At 38.0% G+C, this 19,248-nt stretch overlaps 1 protein-coding gene across 3 annotated transcripts in view; it reads right to left on the reverse strand.

Annotated features, from left to right (window-relative positions):
- Positions 1 to 1,297: 1,297 nt before the first annotated feature.
- The window catches only part of esrrga (estrogen-related receptor gamma a), a 71,143-nt gene continuing 53,192 nt past the window's right edge, over positions 1,298 to 19,248 (reverse strand). For all 3 annotated transcript variants that reach the window (XM_041992921.1, XM_041992914.1, XM_041992931.1), the window contains exons 7-9: positions 11,817 to 11,923; positions 11,569 to 11,731; positions 1,298 to 7,210 (exon numbers count right to left, since the gene is read on the reverse strand). In XM_041992921.1, coding sequence (XP_041848855.1) covers positions 6,966 to 7,210; positions 11,569 to 11,731; positions 11,817 to 11,923 — 515 coding nt within the window. In that variant the 3' untranslated portion in view covers positions 1,298 to 6,965. The remainder of the gene's footprint in view (positions 7,211 to 11,568; positions 11,732 to 11,816; positions 11,924 to 19,248) is intronic.

Below are 19,248 nucleotides of genomic sequence, written 5' to 3' on the forward strand. Positions count from 1 at the left end.
AACAGCCTCTTTACTCTTCTATTTGAATGGTTGATGACATATCAAACTGTCCAATCAGAGAGCAGACGGCTTTGTGTCCTTTTTGCACTGCTGCAGGCTCCTAAAGAGGAGTAGATAGATATTAAAGATGGTGATGGTGCAACAAGAGTGGTTTAATAAATGGCACTAAATCATAACCAGAATTTAAAAAAAAGATTTTTTTGCTTAGCTTTTTTTTTATATGCCAATAAAAGACAAACGCAGAATGAAAAAGTAGTCAGTCTCTTACCTGCAGTAGGCAACAGTCAGAGCATTCTAAATCTAGAAAAGCAAAGGTAATTCTGGCAGTGCTGTTAAGCTCAAAGCTATTTAGAACAGGGCCACAGAAAAATTTATTTTGCCATTGAAATTGACTTTACCCTCTAAAATGGTCTCAAAATTGTGTCTGATCCTCATCTCATGCAGTGAGTATGAGCTGTTGTCTCATATTGTTCTAATCCTGGACAACATCCTTCTCTGTGAGACCATCCAGTTCTAACCCCACAACGTTGCTGGCCTTGTGGATCTGTTTATTGAGCCTGTTGGCATTAAGCACCCTCAGCAGTATGCAACAATAGAAGATAATTCTGGCCAATAACAACTCATAAAACATCCCAAACATCACACAGCAGATGGTGAAAGCTCTCTGCTACTGCAGAAAAAATAAGTAACTTTGGCCTTTTCTGTAGATGGTGTCTTGGTCCACTCTAGTTTATCATCAATCCCTTCCAGTTTATTGGCAAATAATACAAATTTATACAGTTTCACTGATGTTATTTGGGGATTAGAGGAGAGGGACTATGAGTAACAGCTTATCAGTGGGAGTATATGTTGGTGTATATCTATCTATCTATCTATCTATCTATCTATCTATCTATCTATCTATCTATCTATCTATCTATCTATCTATCTATCTATCTATATATATAAATAAAGATATATAATGTTTTTTAGGTATAAATTGTTGTCTACTGCAGGTCTGACACTGATGACTTGTAAGTACTTCACAAATAAAAAACAAAGCAAAACAAAAACAAAACTGTAAAGAATCAGGGACACAAGGCAGATGTCAAAACTGGAAGCCTGGTTTTAATTGATATTGCTCTACTGTAATAATCCTGAAAGGCATAGTCTGGAGTAACACATGTAATGTTTCAACCCATAGTAGTTTAAGTTACAGAATCATAGGTCTCTCTTTTTGCATTGAACAATATATACAATGTGAAATAAATACATTTACACAAATGGACATTATTGTTGGAGCACACTTGTATGATACACATCACAAAAATATACAGGTACTTGTTTATCTTTTTTTTTTTTTTTTTTTTTTTTTACTGATGTGAAGCACATCTAAAATCTACTGACATGTTTTCAATAACACTACATGGTCTTTTCTCATCAATAGCTCTTCTTCACCAGCCAAGGGTCTTTGAAATCCTAAATACCCTTTAAGTTCCAATGCTTCCAAAGTTTATCTCTCCCTTAAATATTTTCATATTTGCAAATTTCTATTGCAGGGCAGGCTGCAGCACAAGTGGCAGTTATATTTGGGGATTAAATACAACTAAATGACTTAACACTGTAGAGCTGTAGATAGACAGTTTGGCCTTTGCAGTTTAAAGGGGCAACTATGGAAGATGGACAACCCTGCTATGTCACAATGGCCCAATAACTTGTCCCCCTGCTCCAGCTAAACTATTGTTACATGGAGCGTTTGCAGCTAATGGATCTAAACTCCTAATGAGGGCAATTAAATGATGCCCAAAGTGCAACCAGGTCAAAATCTTTGTATCAGAAGCTCAGTAAAAATAAAACCATACAGTCCGTCTTCCACTGCTCTTATTTGAAATGCCAGGTTTACTTGTTGTTATTAATGTGGTTTAAACGTTAAGCTGACACATCAGTATATGGATCTACACCCCAACTCAAACCTGTGCAACTCTTGCCTTGTCATGGTGCAGACTACAACATATTAATTTTCAACAAAGAGGAAATAGTAGAGGTAAAGGTAAAATGCGTTTGAGAATACATCTTAATAATTTTGAGGCTATGAGCAGCAAATTACATGAAAAGCTCTTTCAGTCAGTTAGTATTTTCTTCAGGTTTCAGGCAGCAAAACAAAGTGTCACCACTGTGAACCATTTCCAGTTATCCCAATTCAGCTTAACATTAATCACCTTGAAGAGACATAAAGCATCTTTCAGTCTGTGGAATAGTTCACAAGTACAACGAGCTGCTTTAACAACTGATAAATAAAATAATAGAATTAATAAGAAGAAAATAAAACAAAAGCAGTAAAAAGAGAGCACTTTTCTTCCTTATTTTTTGTGTAGAATAAAAATGTACAGTAATAATAAATCTCATCTGTATGAAAAGGGTTTTGTTTTCTACAGCAAAACTGAAAAAAAGAAATTCAACTGCATTACTGGGAACTTGACCTACAAATGTCTTGTATTTCCTCACTATATTTCTCTTAAAAAGAAAAAAAGAAGAAGAAAAAGAAGAAAAAAAAAAACAATATACAGAATGCATTATGATTTCTTTAATTTGGTGACAGTTTAAGCTTAAATATGCATTGTGTGGTTTAATTCCAGTATACTGTAGATTTTCTTCACAATGTCATGAATGTATGCTGCAGAGAAAATTCTCCCACATTGAAGTATTTCACTTATCAAGTGAGGTATTTTCCAGAAAATAAACTGAAAGAGGAAATAAAAGTTTTTTTTTTTTGATTATTTTCTCTTTTTGAAGCAGTAAAGATAATGACTGATTTGAGCTGTATGGGAGGCAGATATGTACAGCAAGTTTATCAAAAAAGAGTCACCTACAGTTCTGAATTACTCAAATGTTCTTCAGCTTTATTTAACCTAAAGATATACAGTATATTGTTTATTCTACAGGAAAGTTACACAAATTATCCATTTTTAAATAGTTTTTAAGTTGATTCTTCCTTTAGATACTTAATATTTAATTATGTATAGTTTGGTAGAGATGATTGTGTAATTTGATCCTGGTGGTCTAGTTATGTTTCCTAGAAGAAGAGCCTTGTGTTAGATTTGGTTCATTGTGAGAGAATCCGATGCCCAGACCCCCAGTGGCTGATCTGACAGACAGACAGACAACATGGCCTCTACTCTACTCTGTGTTTTCCAAAGAAGAAGCACACGATACAAGAACAGGAATCACCACAAGAAAAAACTGCACAGAAAGGCCTCAGAGGACTAACAGAGGAAGAAAGAATCAAAAAGAAACAGGACTTAAAAACAAAACCCAAATAAAATCAAAGATTTTTTTTTTCTCATGACTGAAAAAACAGCAAACATGAAACACACAGGCTGAGCTACGTTATTTTTTTTTTTCTTCCTTTTTTTCTTGGTTTTGTCTCCAATAAAATGTCTTATGTTAGAATTATAATCTGTATAATTTACAATATACAGTGTTAAAGAAGGCTGAGAAAATACCCCTTACTAATAATACTGATGGTTGATACAGAGTGTGGGATGTTAGCGATCGACTACACTTAAACTGCTGCACTCCTCCGCTGTGACAAGTTGCCATGACATTAGATTATACAGTCATCATATAGTTTACAAGTTTTGGCATTCTTATTCAGACTCAGATATTACATAAATAATAATGATAATAAAAATAAATAAATAAATAAATAAATAAAAACTCAACTCCACCTGTTGAAGGTGTGATTAGTAACGCAATGTTTGTCTTGTAGTAATGAAATAAGTGTTTCCTTATTTGACAGAAAAATGTCAGCTCAGCTTTTCCATTTACTGTTTCTAGAGAAACTCTGAATTTAAACAAACACTATTGATGCTTACAGTTAACAAAGGACTTAGAACCACTGTTATGATATGCACTGATCTTCCTCATAAGTCTGTAAAAGCTGCAGTTAAATTCACGTACTATTCTGCAATAATTTAGAGTATATGAAGGCTTATGAAGCTAATTCAGTTTTGAACCCAAGCTAAACAGGTAGGTAGCGAGACAGGAGGCACATTCATATCTTTTATATCTAAAAGTACACATGGTAAATCCCCCTATTTAATTTTACCTGTAAGCCTTTTTTAAAATTATCTTTAGTGGGTTGGATGCTTCATTCTACATCGAATTTATGAGTTTTGTCATTCCTGTAAAAATCAGTCATTAAATAACAAGAAGGAGGGTAGAACTGTAGCCACCTTAGTCAACAGCGTCGCGATGCAGAAATATTTTCATCCTGCATTTTGTCTAATGGCCAGCAAGGGGAGACTCCCGGGATTCCCAAAAAATGCCTGTTTGTAAATAGAGATCTTGGGAGAAATTACGATATCTCACCTAATTTACAGTCTATAGTTTCATGTTTAAAGAACATTGATTTTTATGATTACAAACCCATTTAGAATAAAACAGAGTATAAAGCGGTATGCTTTGTGGCGCGGTGTGAGTTGCTTTTGGTAACTTTTGGAAACACAAGCCTATGAACCAACAAGTGGTGGTCAAGGTGGCTACGTCCTACTTTTCTTTTTTACAGTTTATTGTAGTGAGCTAACAGAAAGTAGACAGTGCCATGCCATTCAGTTAATTAATGCTTTGATTTTACTAGCATCACTTTCCTCAGTGCAAATTTTAATCTTAAACAATATTTTGATGGTCTCCACACTTCAAATGGCCAACAAACATTTATCTAGTGGTGCAAATGGGCAAAAATATCTCTTTCTGGTTTTAAACAAGAACTGACTCACCTTTATCAGATCAAATGTGACCAAAAAGAAAGCCTGGACACAAGAAGGTTTATGTTGTAACTGAAAACTAAAAGCTTTTTATCCCATTTATTCAACAGCAATATAATCTCATCTTGACAGTCTTCGTCCATGGGCTTCCTGACTAATGGCCACTAACAAATAACATGTTGACTGTTACCTAATAGCTTATGGCAAGTTACACAGAGAGAAAGAGAAGCAACAAATTTTCTTCCCAATCATGAGCTAGATTCCAAATTTAAGACTGGCACAAAATGTTAAAATTGCAGACTTAGTCCATAAGCACAAACCCCTCCTTTAAAAACCACTATTGCTCAGAGTTTCTAAGATAAACTGATCTGTTAATATGTTATTACTTGTTATATTTATATATTTATATATATATATATGTATACATGATAATTGCTGAAAGTGGTCAGGTTGATAGAAAAAAAAGGAAAGAAATATTGACTGATTCAGTTTTAAGAAGACAATATTAAGAATGAAATCAAAGCTGAGTTATATATCATATACAGGATGACAATTATTTACAACCCTAACTGGTATCATAGCTAAGATTATTTCCAAAGTATAAATTAACAAAACAAAATGAGCAGTTTAAAGCAACAACACCTGTTCTGTAGTCAGTTTTGTCAGCACACCTGTCTTTCTGCTTTGTATTGCATTGAGTGACCGAAGCTCCAGCTACACTCCCTGAATGAGTCACAAAGAAATCTCTCTACAGAAGCAAGAGATAAGCTGGAAATTGTGAACACTACAGGGCAAGGAATAGCACTAAGGTGACACATTGTAGCTTTTGGAGTGTGGGTAATGAGCATGGGCTGGACTATTCTTAATGAGACATTGACAGACTGAAATGACTCGGTAATAGTATGTGGAGAGCTGCAAACGTGGGTCACAAAACAGCTAAAAAGGTTACAAACAGATGTCCAAACACAAGAGGAGTGTCTGACAGAATATAGAATTCCAGAGATACCTTCTGTTTGCTGGCTAAATAGGAAGTTTGAGTTTGCCATTAGTAAGTAGGAAATAAACATTTCCTTCATAACTGTCAATCAATCACACCTCATGTGGTCAGACAAGAGGGCAGTCTTACAGTCAAACACACATTAAAATGGTGTCTAGCTGTCCTTATTTGAAACCATTTTTAGCTTCATCAAGTGTGCAAACACACAGTGGTAATATTGATAATTTTGGGAGGCCAGGATCACTGTTCCTCAGCAGATACAACAAATGGTAAAGCTACAGTTGAAATAGGGGAAATCATGGGAAGCTAGGTATTGAATTTAGGGAGAACAAGAATGTTTTTTTTTACTTTTTTCTTTTTTTACAGCAGTTGTTTCTAATCCTGGTCCTAGAAACTGTAAGCCCAGCTGGTTTTCGTAACAAGAGAAAATTTCAGTAATTTGTTAGAACAGAGAACCAGCAGTTCTCCTGAGGCCCAGGACTGAAAACCACTTAAAACCAGAAACAGTTTTGGAGTTATGACAGTAAGGTTTGCTGGCATCCTCTGAATGGATGATTCCATTCTTTGGCAGGGCAAATCTCCTCTTCTTTTCTTTCTGTCCATCCATTCAAATTTCACTGTACATGTACATTAACAACAAACATCATTAATACTTCCTAAGTGTTCATTTTTCCCCCTTCTCCCTTTCTTCTGGAACATTAAAAAAAATCTGTTGGAGGATACAGGAGGGGGAAGGAAACGGAAGTGCAGTCTTGCAGTCTTTCAGAACTAAAATGAAGATTTTTAGTTTCTTTTAATGTGTCCTCATTTAATTGTTAATTATATCTTAATTGTTACTCAATGCATAAGTGTTTTTTCATCATCAGGGTTTAGAGTCACTGTGGTAATTTTCATGAAAGTGTTGGAATTGTCTTCCTCCCTTGGTCATGAGGAGTTAAGTCAGTCTGTCCACATCTTTCCCAAAACAGATTCAAGTGAGCACCCTTTTGTCAAAGACTCATTTTGTAGGGTTCAGGTAAGAGTTTCAAATAGATTCTTTGTTCATAGGTTGATGTGTCAGCAAACAAACCTCAGGGACATGTTTCTGTCTGTGTGTGCGAGTGTGGTACAAGTGTCTATGTGTAAAATAGCATGAGGTCATTCAAAGTGTTTGATCAAAGTTTAAAATGAAGATTTGGTGGTTCAGACTAGTGTGTAGCCATTCCTCCATCTAGTTCCTGTCCTCAGACCTTGGCTTCCAGCAGCTCCAAGAAGAGTTTGTGCATTGGGACTTTGCCATCCTGCTTGATGCTGTAGAAGTGCTGCACAGCCTTGGTGGAGGTCTGGCGAAGCAGGGGGAGGGTCATGAGCAGCTTGCCTGCTCTGCGGGGATCCTCCTGGTGTTGGGAAGCTTCATAGTCCTGCAGGGCCTCGTGGAGCACATCCTGCAGCTTCTGCACTGCGTCCACATCCTCAATATGCATGGAGTCTAAAGGAAGACGACAGATAAAGTAAGAATATTAAAATGGAAATATTTGATAGAAAAACAGAAAATATGGCATTATGTTCCACTGTTGATTACATTTTTGTAATCTTAAAAATAAAAAGGACTTTTTAAAAATATGTCCAGCTTCCTGTTGTGCAGCAGATCCTGCAGGTTTTGCTGTTTAAATTTTACAAATCTGGGATGATGTGTTCAACAATATGAGTATTTGTCAGGACCTTTGTCCTCTCTGCTTGCTGTGTTATTGAGCCAGTGTACCTGGGGAAGAGAAGTGCTAAGGATTTAATCCAAAAATCCAAACTAGAATGATGTAGCGATACTCCAAGGAACCATACTTTTGGTTTGGAAATTCTGTAAATATCACTTGTATTGATTTTTAATTGATTTTAATATCTAATGCAAAATTCAACACAGTTACATTCACGTTTGAATATAAGTAACTCTGAATCACTTTATTACGTCAAAAAGGCCTATTTTATTAGCATTACAGTAAGATGATCAATTTAATGCTTTTCATCAGTTTAAAGACGCAATAAACATTTCAGTTTCTAGAAGAAACTTTAGGCACAAACAGGGCTTTCTATCCTGCTCCTCTCTGTGTCTTTAAAGTGTGGATCAGTGGGTGTGATAAATGGACAGGTGAAGAGAAGAGTGGGTGGAGAAAAAAAATAGACTGGAAGAATGATGAGATGCTACAACAACCTAAGAGTTTGTGTGTACATAAGTACTTGGCAGTACACATCTGTGATCTCTCTTTGAGTGGGCATCTAAGGTGTGTTTCAACATGTATTGCAGTAAAGGATGAGAACATCCCTTAGTAATAATGCTCCGTATTGCCCCTTAGGGAGGCAAAGTCTTAATGAGAGTTGGCCTTTAGCTCTCAACCTTCGATCAATGCCTCCAATCAATGACTACATGCATGTTAAATAATAATCACAAGACAACTATCAATAGTCACAAACCTCCACCATCTCCATTTCCACATCCACCTACACACACACACACACTGAACTGATCTGAAGTAATGAGATCTACATTACAAGAGGATGAATAAACACTGATAACGACAATGTATTTCATACTGTAAGTATACACACACTAATATGACTATTTATTGTCACGCTTCTTCACTTTTTACTGTCTTCTGTTCTTCTTGACAGTCATGCATCTGTCATCAGCATGTGAAACAAAGGTGTATAACATGAAGCAGGACAAATTCCTGAGCCAATTACTTCTGATCTAGTTTTGGTAAAGCACAACAATATCAGGGGCTCATACAGGCTCAGAGGGGGGTAAAAGGAAGCAAACAGTGTATAAACTATGTACAAGCATGAAACAAAAATTATACTGCTCTGACAACACAGTGACTTACACAGAGATGTGGACAATAACACACACAAACACAATCAAATACACAGGTGGATTTATAAAGTGTAATGCATGCATCAGTATGCAGGACCAAACCAGGTAGCGGGCTGGACTCTGCACAGATCAATAGAAAACTAAGCTTCTCAGATTTTCCACTCAAGATCCAGAGTTTTGGATTTTTTTTATACTTCATACCACTTGGTGGTTACAACATAAATTACAGTTGTGCAGATATTTGTGTATACCTGACAACAATTTTAGGACCATGCATTTAAATATAATGTTTCTCTTATTTAGTTAACAAGTCACAGACTAACATGAGCACTAACAGGTTCCATGAAAATACAATTCCTCTTTTTCTCTTCAGTGTTGGATATAAAGTGAAAGTTTTCCTGATGTGCAGCCAGTAGTGATGTGGCTCAGGTTAAAGTGAAGTGTAATGACTTTTACTAAGTTTTTGATTATGTTTAAGCTGATGAATATGGCTTCTGCCTGTGCTGTGACCCACTGTACACTCCACAGTAAAACAGCAGATGTTAATGAAGCTGTTAAAACACATGTTAACACGGAACCTGCACCTAAATGAGTGCAAACACAAATGGACACACATACACAAAAACACACGCGTGTTCCCTCTTTCCCATGGCTAGTTTAGCTTTCTTTACATGTGGGGCACGTTTGCTAACATTTCTTAAGGCTTGGCTTCATTAATGCAGATGATTAGCATCCTGTGAATTAATTAGTGTCAGTGCCCTTCAAAATGCTAATGCTAGCATTCTGTTGTCTTTAAGTGCAGTTAGAGTCTGGGCAATGATACAAAGTTCTTACTGTATTGGCCCATCAGCTGTTTTCATTTCAGTTTGTAAGAATGAACATTTGAAATATGAATGTGATGTTGTCAGTCATTCTAATTATAACCAGGTGGACCATGAACACTGTGTCAGCTGGCTTCCTTTTGAGCACTTTTTAGTTTGAAGCATATAAAATCACATTCACTATTTCAACTGACTATTTTGACATTAACATTACAACAAAAGGATAATTAGTACTTGTTCAACCCCCCCACTAAAGAAAAAAAAAAAAAGATAGGTTAGTATGTTATCGGATTTCCTTTAAAATACAAACATAGTGATGTAAAATCAAACTTCCTGTTATTTTCAAAATGTCCGGTCTTCTTTTGTTTAACATGGTGATGCCTATGTTGTTAGCATTTGCTGTGCTTATGTGGGAGCTACGTGTAATAGACCTGCAAGATAGGGGACACACAGCTGCTGTCCTACATTTATACACCATGAGGATAAAACAATGGTTAGCTTTCACATGGCAAGCATCTGCCCTTGGTCTTGGCATAATAGGTCATCTGCCTCTCCTTCCTCAAAACCATGCTTGCTGGATGTACGCTCGGAGTAAGGACTAACAATAGAGAGAGAACTTCAAAACATCTCGGAGTGCATTCATGAAACTTTATCATCTGATGAAGAATGTTATGAACAAGACAATAGTATTTCCACTGAACTTTTAATTTCTTTTAAACAAATGCAGAGATGTAAAAGACTGAAATAAATATGATTTACAGGTATAAGACATGGGAGAATTGGGGAAAAATTTAGGTGTATTAATCTGATTTCTCATAATAAAGCATATCACATTATGCTGTTTACATGATCATTTGAATAATCCTATAACTGCAGATACTGGATAATTATCAGAATTTTGGTATGCATGTAAATGGGCTGACAAAAGAAGAAGAAAGCTTAAGCTATGGGACCACCGTTTTCTATATTTTTTCATAAAAGATAAAAAATTAATGTCTGGTCCAGGCTGCTCTGATTTGAATATTTGCTGTATTTATCTTGTTTAAACTGCTTTAATTCTTTTGTATTTTTGTTATGGGTCACAGATATATATATAGCAAAAAAAAAACAAACAAACAAAAAAATAAACATCTTGGACTCTTGAATGTTTTGTATTATTATTGGGGAGATCTTGCTTTGATTATATCTTCTCTGTTGGATCCAGCTGGAGAAAACTTGCAGTCAGAAGAATTCATCCAGGTGCACACAAACAGAGGCAAGAGAAAGCCCACATGACAATGATATATCAGTAGTTTTTGTACTGCTATAACAGTTATGAACTCTTTGTGTATTATAAAATTACAATAATATCAGAGATTAAACTGTCTTATTTAAGGGAAATGTTGCTATGTGTCTATACATTTATGTGTGGTCATTTGGATGTGTGTGTTGTTAGCGTTGGGTGCAGAGTTAAAGGCCCCTCCTTCCCCATTCACAGCTCTCGCATTGCATTCTCCCATTTAAACACATTGTATTGACAACTCCCCCCTTGTAATTAAAGAGTACTGAAGAGCTGGCCGACTTCCAAGACAAAGTTCAAAAGACGGGTCATGAGAGGAAGAAGGGGTGTGTGTGTGAGGTAATGTGTGTGTGTCAGTCAGCTGTCGATGCAGCTGGACACATCAGAGAGGAGGCTGTATCGACAGATTTTGGGATCTAATGATTTCACCTTATTTAACAAGCATCTGAAGAGACGACTATGCTAATTGTAAAAAGGATTGCCACTTTGTTTGGGGGTGGGATTCAGACTGAACATGCTTGTGTGTGTTTGGACTGCACCCTTCTGCTAGTACGCATGCATAAAATATTTGTAGGCATGTTTTACAACCGAGACTATTAAATTATGATGAGACAACTGTGTGAAGCTTAACAGTGAAAGTTGGAAGCTTGACAACTGCTTGTGTGGCAAAAAGGAAAAAAAATCTTGCTGTGTGTAAGTATGCATCATGTGTCGCAGAAGTGTTTGTGTGCGTGTTTGGATGGAGACTACTGAAATCAGTCCTCTGATGGTTCAGCTTAAATGAGCCCCATGGGACCAGAGACTCCTAGGATTAACTCCCCTCTACAAGTCAAACACAAATGTGCAGACGGACAAAAACAGCTGAGAGAAGAGTTTCAAACCTGAGTTAGCCAGAGCAATGGCCTTGAGAGTGACGAATTCCTCCTTCTCCAGTTTCATAGATTTGTATTTTTTGACCAGTTGAAGGATGGCATTGTTCAGGTCCAGAAGTCCAGCTAGTTTTGACTGGTCCTCATCCATTATGTAATCCTCAGCATACACCAGCTAAAGAGAAGCAAAGATGGACGGTGAGTAAAATATACTTTTCCCCCCCTGTGCTTCATAAAAAGCAAACACACATGACGCTCACCTTGTCTTCAAAAGATAGTGAGCGGTACACAACACGAAGGATCAAGATCTCCATCCATGCACTCTGGAGTAGACTCATCTGGTCTGCCAGGGACAGCGTGGAGAAACCTGGTGAAGATTGAGACAGAAGAAGCAAGAGAAAAAAGATGGTTAATATATGGATTCATTTGTTACCCCCCAAACAACAGTGCTCAGTAGTATGTAGAGTGTAATACATACATATATATATATATATATATAATTTAGTTTAATACTGTTTATTGATGATACTTTTTCTAATGTACAGCCACATTTGTAAAGGAGATTAAAGGGCATTTACAAGTAAAACTAAAATGCAGGATAGAAAAAGAAAATAAAGCTTGTTTTCTAGCCAGTGTGAGGGTCAAGATCAACTCCCCTCCCTACCAGCCTTCATCCATCCACTCGACCAAAGTCTCCCTCCTCCTCCTCATCTTCCTCCTCCTCCTCCATTGCCCCTCTCCCCTGTGCCCATGGCTATTCTCAGGGGACGATAGGCCTTATCTCCCCTTGCCACAACCTCCATGGATCAATGCTGGCCATCGCTGTTGTGCTGCTCAAAAACACACACTAATTGCTGCTATGGCCTCAAATCTGCTGGTTTCTTTGATGTCGGTTCATGTCTTTCTATTTGCCTATCTGTCTCTTTCTCCAGACACAATCTATGTCTTTTTATCTGTTTGTGTCTGTCTATGGTTCATCATCTGTTTCTTTGATTATTGTTCCATCCTGACGCATCATGACCCACATGTCCTGTGTGTTGGGCCTTTCTATTCCACATTTTTGGATGCTTCTTTTTGACCATTACATCTCTATTCCTTTATTATCCTAATTTTAGATTATTTTCTTACTTAAATGCACTAGTCTCTCACTTACGTGCGAGACTAGACTTATGTCTGTCTTTCTCATTCTGCCTCTTTAATGGAACACCTGCCCACTCACACCTCTCGTCACAGCTGTCCTCTCCTCACACACCTGTCCATTCACACCTGCCTGTCTGCCTGTGTGTGTGTGTTTGTGCAAGCTTTCACAGTGTGTGTGTTTTTGTGCAAGCTTTCACGGGGAATGCAAAGACAGTAGGCCATGTGAGCACACCTGTCAGACCTCGCTGCAGCCCTCCAGTTTTTGTGCTTGTGTGTGCGTGTCTGAGAGGAGCGTCCTGCCAGGAGAAGCAGGCAGATGAGGAGGAAGATATTTCTGCAGCAACATCTGCTGCGATGTGCCTCCTCTTGAGATGCTAGGTGTGCAAGGAAGTGCATATTGTGGAGTTTGTGTGTGTGCATGTGTGTTAGGGGCCCTTATCTCACAGTGTGTTGATGGGTAATGTCAGGCGTCTCATTATGTCCAGGTTGCAGGCTATTGTTGTTTGTAATGTGTTCTAATTCATTCTATTTACAACTGTTAACATCTTCAACACACACACACAAAGATAGACATTACTGCACACACACAGATTCAATGCAACTTGTGTACAGTATAGACATAAATGCACAGGAACACACTGGAATGATTCCAAATGTGTATGATTAATACACACACGCACATGGCACAGTGAAGGGAGCAGTATCGTTGCCAACTGGCAGAGTCTTCTTCTACTTAATGAAATCATCAGAAGGGATTAGAGGTGAATTTCTTAAGGGGGTCTTTGTGCACCCACACATACGCACATGTACACACACATCTCATTCAGAGACAGATGTCTTTAGGGGGTTCTTGGGACTTCACCACTCATTGTGGGCATGGGAAATATACGCTGGCATTGCTAAAATTAACACAGATGCACTTATTGAATCTGTTCAACCCTGGGGTCAAATGAAGAGAGAAAGACATGAGTGAGGGGTTAATATCATTTAATGGTGTCACTGGTTGAGTGTTTTAACTTGTCTGTGTGTGTGTGTGTTTTCAGCACTCAACCTTTGGGAGCAGAATTGAGGGTTCAATCATTTGCACACATCCCTCTGGTAAAATCTAATATTAGGCCAGTGGGGACACACACAGCAAAAGTCTACAAAAGTCTACAAGCATTACGTATCACCAACCGTAACACCTTATATACTATTCATTACCAAAGTATGATGTTTGCCCAACACTGACCAGGTGCATTCTGTGCCATTATCTTACCTGTTTTGTTCCCTACATTTAAACAAGTGTCAACACCAGATTGGTTTTGGTTTCTAAAGCAAATGAGAAAATGAGTGAAAACAAAACCAAAAAAAAAAAAAAAAAAAAAAAGGCTTTATGCACTCAGAAGGGACACAACTGTGGGGCTAAGGGGTTAAAGTAAAAAAAAAAAAAAAAATGGGTCAAATGTGGGGGGGTCCTGCATCTCATTCCGCTGGCACCTTGCCTGGTTCCTGCTGTATTTGATATATACCGTTTCTGAGACCTTTTGCTTCATTATATGTTGAAAACTTTGCTCAAAAACTTGTCCGTTCTGGCATATCACATAGCAGCAAATAACCCATACTGTATATCCAAATTATTTTTGTTCTTTTTTTACATTTTGTTAAAGGGCCAAATAAAGACTACAGAGTACAAAATTAGAACCTCTGTCCACTATTTCTTAATTCAGGCATTAAAGGGATAAAGCAGCATTTCACTCTGGAGTTAAACTGTCATGGCCAGTGCCTTACTGTGAGACGCAGAAGAGCAGTCTCATGTGCAAGACAGGCTTTGACCAAACTGTAAGTATTTAGGCCCCTTGTAATGAGAATGTTTTGGTGTACATGCATAGTTGCACATGCACAATAACCCCCAAAATAAAAATATTGCAAATATCCTCAAAAAAGTGACTACATGACAAGCTTGTTTATTAATAAGAGAGTCTATGCATAGTGTCACCGACAAACATCTTCCTAATTATAAATAAAGTGCAGTTATATATGTACGTCCACACATACATGCACGCACGCACCCACCCGCACACACACACACACACACACTCACACACACCCCACATACACAGAAAACACCAATAATTAAAACTCTGGTAATTAATTTATTGAGCTGAAAGTGCTGCTTTTCTTATTGAGGCACATCAATGACTCTTATCAGAATGAGGTCTGTGTGTGTGTAGGTGTGTGTGTGTGTGTGTCTAAACAGAATAAACATAACTGTGCTGTAAGGGTGTTGATCTGATATTTTGTTACTACTTTTGTATTTGCATACATTCCTATGCACGAGTTTGCATGAGTTTCTACATGTATGTGTCTATCTGTGTGTGTGTGTGTATACCTCTCCCCTCCCCATCAGCCTGTCTGCACCATTCAGCCATCCAATGCCTCTTATCTGTCTGATTAATAGGCGGCCGGCTTCAGGACAAATTAATTAACAGATAACGCCATCTCCCCCTTCTTCCCTCCCTCCCTTCCTCCCCTCCTTCTCATGAAGCGATCAATACAACAGAAGAAAAGAAACATCAATGGGAATTTAGTGCTGATGATGGAGAGAGAGAGAGGTATTGATGGAGAGGGGGAATGTAAGAGAGTGAGACGGAGGAGAGAAGAAAGTGAAAGAGGGAGATGTGTTAAAAGGAGAGGTGGTGGTGGAGGTGGGAGGGGTGGAGACCTTTCTTTCATACCTGTGATTTCACTTCCATAAGGTTCCTTATTTCGTTCTAATTACATTTCCTTTCTGCCCATTGTTGATAAGGCATCTCATACTGTGTGAGGAAGTAGGAGTATGTTTGTGAGGATGTTCTAATGCTTGTGTGCCCCTTACCGTAGAGTTAGGTTGCCTGAGCTGTATTTGGGGTATTAATCAAAATTAATTTAAAACATTTGCTTAAAAACATTCAAATAAGCTTTAAAAAATAATTAATTGGACATAGGGTTACACTTTTGACAAAACAGGTTTTAGATGTATATTCATTGTGTTTTTTAAAGGTCCCATATTATGCAAAATTCACTTTCTAAAGTTTTTCTAACAGTCATATGTGTCCTCATAGCCTGTGTATGAGGCCCAAAAATGAGAAAGTTCTGTGTCCACTTTCACTTGCTTGCTCCACTTTTTAGCAAATGTGTGCTCAAACGGGTGAGGCTAAGATCTTTACTTTGTAACCTCACAAAGGGAAATAACCACTGCCCCTGGTAGTGGATACTGTCATTGACCCACCCTCCAGCTAGCTGAGTCTGCCCTATAAAATCACAGAGTGGGCGCCAGTGAAAGCCAAACCCTCTCCTAAAAAGGGGCGTGGACAGGCACCACTCTTGAACATTCAAAGGTTCAGACACGAAACAGCAGTTCTCAGAAGAGCTCACTAAAGCTACTTTTGGAACGGCTGAATTTAAGGACCAAAGCTGAATTTGGGGTTATACAATTTGAAAACAATGCCGTTGGACCTATGATACCCATGTAAAATTGTTGAAAAAATGTATAATATGGGACCTTTAATAAACGCAAGCAAGAGTATCTGATTTGGGAATCAAGGCCAAAGATAATCAATTTATTTGATTACATACTGTATACTGTATACTGTACTGTATGCCTTTTAGTTTGAGTGTGTTTTCGGAAACAGCGGGGCATTAAAGTCTCTGTAAAGACACATACAGACTGTGTGAGTGTGTAATGTATGCCAGTGTGCATGTACATTGTGTGAAAGAAAGAGGCTACAGTGCAGTCATGCAAACTTAACCTCTGCTGCTTGCTCGTGTTCTTTTTCTCTTTTCTTTTTCCTTTTCTCCATCAGATACTCACCTAAAAAAATACGCAAAAAAACACAAACACACGTCGATTCCCCAGCCACCCTGCGGCCCGTTTGTCTGCCAAATGAGTCCTGACTGCACGTTTACACCCGAGACCGCACAACGGTTTGGCACAGACACACACACACCTACAGGATAGCCCTCTCTCACGCTCCAGTTGCTCCACAGATGCACATGAACATACATATCCAGGAGCCTTATATTTCTTTTTGTGTGGTTACAGGGCAAATAGGAACCAGTGAGATGCAGCTGTGATGCTTATGAGTACCTGAGTACACATGAATGTATATTGTTTGTGTGCGTTTGTGAATGTATTTGCACATGCACACCATTCTATGTGACTTTGTAAGATTGTTTGCGAAATAACCGTTGCATCAATGAAGGCTGCTCTGTGTGTGTATGTGTGGATTAATGTGACAGGTGTGAAAACTGGTTGCGATGGTGATATGGTCCCAGTTATTAACACATGACTTGTCTTCACAGTCTGCAAGTCAACTTGAACCCTGAAGTTTTGACAAATTTTTGGGCAGTTTTTCAAACATTCTGAGATTTTCTCCGCCCCCCCCAAACAGCAAAAAGTAAAAAAACTGAAGATGTCAATTTCTAAATGCAGCCATGTTGCACACATATTGCACACTCAACTTGTTTTCCATGGTTGGGAGGTTTTCTATACTTGCTTTGCTAACACCTTCACCACTGTGCATTTAGTTGGCTCCACTGTGAATAACACCAACATAAAAAAAATGAAAGTAATGATACATTTTTAAGAAAGTGTGTACATGGCCAACATGTTGCCGGCAGAGAAGCAGGTCAAATTAGTGCTACTGAGCTAAATCTGATTTGAATGAGCCAACTACCAACTTAATCCCAGTGTGGGACCACATTTTGGCCAAAATAGGCCAACCTTACAGAGGCAGGCTTTTTGTCATGTGTATCACTGAAATATGAACCTTTAAAAAATTCAGTAGACAAAGATTGTCCTTAATTTTTAGATCAGAGGAAAGAATTTGGTAGTAGTAGCTCACAAATTTCACTTATCCCCTAAATAGTGTCAAGCTTTATTATATTTAATTTGCTTACTTTTCAAAGTGAATTGTGATAACCTCAAAATTTTTAAGTAAAAATTCTGTATTTTATGTAAAACACAGCTCTACATATAATACGCTGGCTTTTCTACAGCAAGCAATTACATAATCTTACAGAATTTTTGCCTTACAAATCTGATTATACTTACAAATATTAGGAATATACAAACTACAGCTGCTCTTCAGATTTCTGTGGGCTTTAAACCCTTTGAAGAGCTTCTGACTCTGCTACTACTGACACCTTGCTCTGCTCTGCATTACTTGGTATTGGCCACAGGACACACATAACAAGAAACTCCTCAGTGTCTAAACAATGCTACAGCAGAAGTTCATGCAGTTATCAAATTATATCTGATTTTAAAAATATGCCTCAAGTGTTGCTGCAGAAATTTGACTAAATAAAGTGAAAATAATACAGATGAAGCACATTTGGTGGCAGTAAATGTTTGTCATGGTGGCAAAACCCCACCACTCGTAGACAATTAAAAAAAGGCAGTGCTATGATATGATAGCAGAGTAGATTTTGTTAAAATGTTGTTAATGTTGTAAATATTCTCTATCATTCTACAAAATCTAAAACTATTAAACAATCACAACTTACTGTAGGAGGTATTTTACAACAGGAAACCATAACAGTGACTGAGAACAGTGGATTGTCTGTGTTCAGCATGTGCACGTATTGTGTTCTGCAGGGGACAGATTTAAGTCTACTGGCCCACTGAGATAGAGATTGCATGAGGACACGTGAAGTTTCCAACAGTTACCAGCACATCGCAGGCCTGCGTGCATGTGTGTGTGTGTTTGCTCTGTATGCACACTGTGCTACTGTATGTAGTTCTGATGCTTTGTCTTATTCCACTTTCTGTATGTGTTTGTGTTTAAATGTGTGCACACTGTTACATGCTGTGCAATGCAAGTGCTCCCTTGTGGTGCTTTGTGGGTGTGTGTTTGTGCATGTGTGTGTATGGACATCTCAAACTGTTCTGTACCATACGGCCAGACGCTGGCCAAAATGAACACGGACCCCCTGTGATGGCTTTGGCCAGGCTGAAACAACACACACAAAATATATGCACACAGAAAGCAAACTGGCAAATACTGTCTCTATCACACACACACACACACACACACACACACACACACACACACACACACACACACACACACACACACACACACACACACACACACACACACCAGCTGACCCAATTACACAGGGATGCGCAACGAGATGGAAACAAATCTACCCAGAGAACCAGTTAATTTAGAAGAGCTTAAAGACGCACACACAGAACACACACTCACCCACACATACATACAAGTCTAGCCACTTAGACGATAAAACACATCGTGTAAGGGGCTGATTCTTTATAAAAGTGCTAAACAGATTCCAGGTTACACCTTTAACTGCTAAAACCATTTTAGTGTTACTAAAAAACTTTTAGTGAGCTGTATGTTTATGTGAGATGAATAGGAGTCTTCACATCAGAATGCTCTTCCACTTTTTGCATTCTGGCTTTAGTTTGTCTGTAACTTCTCTAAAAATTAGATTCTAGTTGTGGACATAGTTGTACAACTTCGTTATGTTGCTGTTTCACAAACACATGACAAAGCTGTCTCTTGGACA

The sequence above is a fragment of the Melanotaenia boesemani genome, chromosome 1 (genome assembly GCF_017639745.1).
Source record: "Melanotaenia boesemani isolate fMelBoe1 chromosome 1, fMelBoe1.pri, whole genome shotgun sequence".
Lineage (NCBI taxonomy): Eukaryota > Metazoa > Chordata > Actinopteri > Atheriniformes > Melanotaeniidae > Melanotaenia > Melanotaenia boesemani.